At 41.3% G+C, this 7,419-nt stretch overlaps 1 protein-coding gene across 1 annotated transcript; it reads left to right on the plus strand.

Annotated features, from left to right (window-relative positions):
- Window positions 1-863: 863 nt before the first annotated feature.
- On the plus strand, window positions 864-2,683 carry LOC137064825 (uncharacterized). The gene is made up of 2 exons (XM_067436350.1): window positions 864-1,365; window positions 1,638-2,683. Exons 1-2 carry the CDS (start codon window positions 1,014-1,016, stop codon window positions 2,681-2,683), a joined length of 1,398 nt encoding a protein of 465 aa, XP_067292451.1. The 5' UTR covers window positions 864-1,013.
- Window positions 2,684-7,419: the final 4,736 nt, after the last annotated feature.

Below are 7,419 nucleotides of genomic sequence, written 5' to 3' on the forward strand. Positions count from 1 at the left end.
GAGTGACCCTGACTATTATTTTATGTATTAACAAGTCATTTTACTGTATAGTTTTGGAGAAAAGTACAGTCAAATTTGCCCCAAAATTAATCCAAGCACTTGCACTCCAATTTTCAACAATCCATAAAACTCTTTCCTTTATAGGTTTGCTCATTCTCTCATTTGATATTTGTTTATAATGACCCTGAATATTACTGTATGTATTAACAAGTCATTTTACTGTATAGTTTTGGAGAAAAGTACAGTCAAATTCGCCCCAAAAGTCATTCAAGCACTTACACTGCCCAATTTCCAACAATCCATAAAACACTTTCCTTTATAGGTTTGCTCATTCTGTCATTTGATATTTGTTTAGAGTGACACTGACTATTACTTTATGTATTAACAAGTCATTTTACTGTATAGTTTTGGAGAAAAGTACAGTGAAATTCCCCCCAAAAGTCATTCAAGCACTTACACTGTCCAATTTTCAAAAATTCATAAAAATCTTTCCTTTATAGGTTTGCTCATTCTGTCATTTAATATTTGTTTAGAGTGACCCTGACTATTACTGTATTTATGTACAAGTCATTTTACTGTATAGTTTTGGAGAAAAGTACAGTCAAACTTGCCCAAAAATCAAACTGAATTCAAACACTGTCCAATTTAAATAAAAAAAACAACAACATAAAAATATTTCCTTTATAGGTTTGCTCATTCTGTCCTTTTATATTTGTTCAGAGTGACCCTGACTATTACTGTATTTATGTACAAGTCATTTTACTGTATAGTTTTAGAGAAAAGTACAGTCCAATTTGCCCCCAAATTAATTCAAGCACTTGCACTGTGCAATTTTAAACAATTCATAAAACTCTTTCCTTTATCCACCTTATTTTTAACGGAAATACGTACATGGCCATTTGACAGTTTTTTTGTGCGAGACTTCCGGTCTGGCACTTCCGGTCTGGCATTTCCTAGCGAAACAACTTTTCATCGTAGAACAAGTGTTCGTTCGTAACAACTAACTCGTCGTTATGGCTTCGAGGAAGACCGGGATTGTTTGTGCAGTTAGAGGTTGTCATAATAACTGGTACAAAAGAAAGATTTACTTGGAGCAGGAGTGTTTTGTTCATCAAACGCGTACGAGAGCTGAATGTGGATGCGAGGCGCCCTACGACCTTTACCCCCCGCCGAAGAATGAGGAATCCCTTCGCCTGTGGTTAAAAGCTTTAAATTTGAAGAAACCACCGAAGCGACCGTATGTTTGTTCTTTTCATTTCGTGCACTCGAGACCTACAGAAGACCATCCGATACCAGAAAAGTGGCTGGGCTACGAAGTCCCGATAAAAAATCCAAGGAGACGTGTTAAGAGGTTAGCAGAGACAGGTAAGATAACGGATTTTTAATTGCTACACAGGGCAATGTTAAAGGAACTATGTATATCACTGACAACAGTATATTGTAATTTAATATATTTTTATTTTTTTCATCCCTGCTAGTAAAAATTGGAAGCAATAAATGCAATATAATTATTTGAATTAGCACTAATACAGGTGTTGCTATATTAGCTTGGTGCTAACGTAGTTTAAAGTAGTCTAGGTATGTTTTATGTTGTTTGCTAAACTGGTTGTGGGCTTATGTGGTCTTGTGTTTGGCAGATGACTGCCACTGTGATGAGGAGGCTGACCCGACCGTTCCAGAGTCCGAGTCACCTATGCATAAAGATGCTGACACCCAGTGGGAGGTTCAGGCACTGATGGATCACACCTACACATTAGGAGAAAAGTTGAAAGATGTATGCGACAGAGAAACACAATGTGGTGGAGAAGAACCCCTTGCCCATGCCATCCTGAAAAATGAAACTAGCTGTGTGTTGTACACAGGCCTGTCTCTCATTGCCTTTTTTGATCATGTTAAATTTCTGGAACAGTTCTATAAAGCAAACTTTAAGATGTACGTAATGGATCAAATATTGATGACCATGATGAAACTAAAGTTGAATCTGCTCCAGGGTGATCTTGCAGAACGCTTTGCTGTGTCCCAGGGGTTAGTGAGCAGGATCCTCTCCTACTGGATAGACACAATGGAGGAGCACATGAGAATCTACATTCCATGGCTGCCACGGGAGACAATCCGGAGCACAATGCCTCAGTGCTTCAGGGAGAAGTTCCCCAGCACCACCTGCATCATTGACTGCACTGAGACCATCCTGCAGAAACCACACAACCTTGACTCCAGAGGCGAGTCATACAGCCATTATTATTCTAGCAATACTATAAAGTATTTAGTTGCTATTGCCCCATGTGGGCTTGTTATGTTCATTTCTCCTGCTTATGGAGGCAGGTGTAGTGACAAGTTCATCACTCAGGAGTCTGGCTTCCTGGAGTATCTTCGTCCTGGTGATGAAGTGATGGCAGACAGAGGCTTTACCATCAGAGATCTGCTGTTTGAGAGAAGGGTTAACCTTGTTCTACCAGCGTTCACTCATAAAGGGGAGCAGTTGTCTGATGAGGATGTAACTGCCACAAGAAGGATTGCGAATGTGCGCATACATGTGGAAAGAGTTATCAGGAGGCTCAAAGTGTTTAAAATAATCTCCCAGACTGTACCTATCAACTTGGCACACAAAATGGACAAAATCCTCAGAATCTGTGCAGCCCTGGTAAACATGCAGGGGGAAATCATCCATGAGGATGCTGAATGAGCCTGGACATTTACATGTGAAAAAGATCCGGATTTCCACTGTAGCTTAATATTTGTAAATAATTATTTTTCAGGTATCTCTATTCTCTATCTCTATTCTGCACTGCTGATTATATACTGTAAACCAATGTAATTATAATGCACAAGCAAGTGTTTTGGATCTCAGGTTTTATACTAAATAGTCTGTGTTTGGCACCTTGATGTTTTTTAATTTTTTTAAATAATTTTTCAAGTATTGTATAATAGCAACTTATTTTTAAGACTATTTAAATGTTTATAGATACAAAAACATGCTATTTACCTTGTGTCCAACTAAAATGTGTATTATTACATTTTTCAATCGGTTTTAATTTTAATTGCTATTTAATTGCTAATGTAATTTGTTATTTAGTCGTATTTTGATTGAGTGGATGTTGTCCTAACCACATGTAAATAACAAAGTGTCATGACTCATGTATATAAAATGGCAAGAAAATACAGTATTTCACTAATTGAATTTATTAACTCATGTCATTTGTTTACATTGAATGTAATTACAATAATTCACTTTTAAAATAGAAAAACATCACTCAATTTAAACATTTCACACATGTATGGCATTATTTCTAGGCCATTTAATTTATTATACATATTAATTATAATCACAATTACTATTAAAATGGCAAAACATCACCTTAATGTGTAAAACTGAGCACAAACTATTAAAAAAAAACACCAAGGAACTAGCCTAACAAAGGGTCAGCGGAACAACTATTAAAAATTAGGTATCTGCACACATCACAGACACAGGGAAGCTGGTGTCTGGCATGCCCATACAGCAGGTTAAAGACTACAACATGAGTCTATTTACACATATGGACATATTTATGGGACAGTACGAGTCTGCCTGACAGAAACTCATCTACAATCCTTGGTAGCATGTGACTAAAATAGAAGGACTTGAGTTTAGGTAGAACTTGTGAACAATACTCCAAATCAAATGGCACATCAATGACAACTTTTTCAGATGGAGCCCAGACTAGCAGCTTGCATCTCTCTAGTCTTGTACAAAACATACCTAGTTGGACTTGAAGGTAGTAACCACGGGATCCATTTGGTTGCAGCTGTGGAGCCCCGTCCACCATCTTCACATCTGTGAGCTTGCTGGAAAACACTTCAGCCAGAGATGCACAGTTCTTGGTAAGAACAGGACATTTAATCTCCAGCAGCTCTGTGGAGTTAACCACACCATCTGGGCTGGCAGAAAGCCATGGTTCTGTGACACTAACTACAGTGCCTCTCTTCTCAACACTAAACCCACAGCTCTCCATCCATGCGTAGGCCACCTCCTCATTCTCCTTGCCATACCTGGTGGCAGTGTTCCCATGGAACCTAGGAAATAGGTGATCTCTAAGAAAATTATCTGGCTTAGTAGATGCACGCATGGGGACCTTTTTTGCAGAGCTAGCAGTTACTCTTAATTTACGTGCATCAAACCACAAGTGGGAGGCACTCTGCCTTTTAGTGAACGCCTCCAAACTGGCACATTTATCCCCATCTAATTTAATGTACGTATCATAAAATGACATGCATTTCTGGCACTGTATGTCCGTGCCATGTTCACTATGAGGCTGCTGGAGCTGTGTGGAAGCTGCTGGAATTTGATCTGGTTCAGCAGAGATGCATTTGTGCAGAAGGCTGCCCACTGGAACATTGGCGACTTCTAAGCTCATCTTCAGTGCTTCATGTGAACTGTAGGCAGGGGTTGGTGGTAGAGGTGGAGAGATGGGCAGGATGTTCTCAGAGACATCAGAACTTTCTTTGTGGTGCCTGAAACATATATTTGCCAACCTTTTTGGGACTAAATTGCGCTGTGTCCCTGAGTTCCAGTGGCGTTGTTCATCTGTGCAGGACAATCCAGTCAGATCTTTGGACACTGCAAACTGCACCTTTAACAAATTTTAAATAGAACAGTTACATATTATTAATGTATTACAGTCCTTGGTGTCACAACACTTATATAGAAAATATGGACAGTTTATGGTGACAACTGTCCATATTTTTTAAATTCACCTTGATGATGTACTTACCAAAATTGCCATTCGAGATTAGACTGGTATGAATTAGAATTAGTGAAAATAAAAACTTACTTACCTACACAGAAAGGAAGTGGTGGTTCACCAGAATTTTACATTTAGTCAAACTTGAATGACCTTACCTTAACCCAAGCAGCATCAATGAACAAGATATTATACTTTTACTTATCTGGAAAAGGTGCGCCATCTGTTGATTAAAAAATAAAAACAATAGTCATACACTAAATATTATTTTACAAATGCCTTAGCAGCCAATGTTTTCATCAGCTCTTTAGCGCTGATACCCAAACAGTACAAATACAATAGAAATAAACTTGAAGCTTCAATGTAAATCTAGCTTAAATTTTAATGTGACAAACTTGCATCAAGAGCTCTGTGGGTACACATCAGATTGGTACAATGTGTCAAACTTCAAACCTAAATATTATGAGGTAGACAACAGTTCTGTTACAGTTTTGATATCAAATTGTAACGTTAGTTCAATCCCAAACATTTAGCATGGTTATTTATATAAAATAAACTGACTAGCAATCTAATCACAACGAGGCAACAGCTAGTATGTTATGGCATTGAACCATATACTGTATATAAAACAGACAACTGAACAGACAATTAATTAGCCTACCTTCCATAAGATCGCCGCTGCGTGACTGCAGGATTTCCCCTGACCCGCGACACAGGAGCACCCGGCTGTCTCAATAGTGCCGGCTGATGTAGTCAGAATCCACGCAGAGTGAACGTCAGACTTGCTTTGGCTTGGTTGGACATCAGCCTTCATGAAAATCAGGTCATCGATGTTGTTATTGATTAACACCTTGCCAACTTTTCCACTGTGGAGGTACTGATACGCCTCAGTACTTTTGTAATTGTGCATTGTAGACCCATCCGCACCAAGTGACAACACAAAATAATTAAATATGTCCTCGTACGTTATATGAGGCCACTTCTTCATGTCATCCTCCCACTCGTGAATAGTTTGAGGGTGAGGCACTGACCTGCCATTTCGATTATGCAGCGATTTTTGGAAATGTTCCCACGACATAGTCACCTAATTTAGTTCGGATAACGTTAGTTAGCGCAGGGAAGCGAGGGAACGGAAGTGCCGCACAAAAACCGGAAGTTGGACCCATGTTTACTTCCGTGTTCGAAAATAAGGCGGATAGGTTTGCTCATTCTGTCATTTGATATTTGTTCAGAGTGACACTGACTATTACTGTATTTATTTACAAGTAATTGTACTGTATAGTTTTGGAGAAAAGTGCAGTCAAACTCTCCCCAAAATTCATTCAAGCACTTGCACTGTCCAATTTTCAAAAATTCATAAAAATCTTTCCTTTATAGGTTTGCTCATTCAGTCATTTGCTATTTGTTCAGAGTGACCCTGTCTATTACTTTATTTATTTACAAGTAATTTTACAGTATAGTTTTAGAGAAAAGTACAGTCAAACTTGCCCCAAATATCAACGTGCGATCAAAAACGTCCCCGGTTACGTATGTAACCTTAGTTCCCTGAGAACAGGGAACGAGACGCTGCGTCAGCTGACGCTACGGGGAACGCCTTCAGCGTGACAGGTGTCTGAAATCGCTATCAAATCACAATCCTACTGACCGTCGGCAGCTGGTGATGTCATCACCGTGCGACCAGGAAGTATAAAAAGGCACCGTGCCAACATGACAACATCCGCTTCGTCTGAAGGGACTGTGGGCAGGCACACCTTGAAGCATGGCCATGTGACGCAGCGTCTCGTTCCCTGTTCTCAGGGAACTAAGGTTACATACGTAACCGGGGACGTTCCCTTTCGAAAGGGAACTCGTGCTGCGTCAGCTGACGCTACGGGGAACGATATACCCACGCCGCAATGCTGAGGGGAGTGCACGCCCCTTACTGGCAGTGAGAACTGCCTGGACGAGTGTTCGCAGGAAGTCTGAACCACTCCCCCTCTAGCCACACCGGCTGCCAGTGACATCATTCCCTACGGTCATAGCCCAAGCTATATGCCTAAGAGAGAACCTAACCAAGTTCTAACTGAGGTTTCCTACTCTCGGCTTGCTCGAGGGCCTGGGACCTACTACTTCGAAGGAAGGAGTCCCTTAAGGGAATGTGGCTAGGGGACCCGAGGGCGCCACCAGCCGTCACTTTAATTCGGGAAAAACCTTCACCGAATGCCACCAGGGAGGCCTCACCTGGCATCACTTCTGTGGGACACCCTAGCTTGGCCAACCCTGTCTGTCAAAACAGAGCCTTCGGACGTCGCTCTTACTCATGAGCATCCAGACTGAGGGACTGCAAAGTGGCAATGTTTTCCTCAGACCGGAACTTGGAGACGGGAATCCTGGAGAGCAGTACTCAGCTTAGTGCTTCTTACCCTTGCCATCGAGGGGAGTCTCTTCTGCTCGATCCTAGGATCTACTGAGTACATTTATTACAGGGGTGCTCAGGAGGCCTAAAAAAGGCCTATGGACTGATCTACCCGGGAGGCCCCGAGGGGGGCCTGCCCGTCTGATCAGACTCAAGCGGCCGTAAGCTCGCAGACGACCCTCAATGAGGGGAGCTCTTAAGCCAGCTTGGTAGGTAAACCATGCTGTAGGCTAGCCAGTCCCTGTCCTGAAGGGACTGCGCAGCAGAAACGGAGTCTCGTTGTGCTAGGGCACGAGCCCGCCA

The sequence above is a fragment of the Pseudorasbora parva genome, chromosome 25, assembly GCF_024679245.1.
Source record: "Pseudorasbora parva isolate DD20220531a chromosome 25, ASM2467924v1, whole genome shotgun sequence".
Classification (NCBI taxonomy): Eukaryota; Metazoa; Chordata; class Actinopteri; order Cypriniformes; family Gobionidae; genus Pseudorasbora; species Pseudorasbora parva.

Coding starts and splice junctions, on each gene's coding strand:
- LOC137064825 (XM_067436350.1), top strand. CDS start 1,014: ATGGCTTCGAGGAAGACCGGGATTGTTTGTGCAGTTAGAGGTTGTCAT. Junction 1,366..1,637: donor TAAGAGGTTAGCAGAGACAG/GTAAGATAACGG, acceptor TGTGTTTGGCAG/ATGACTGCCACTGTGATGAG.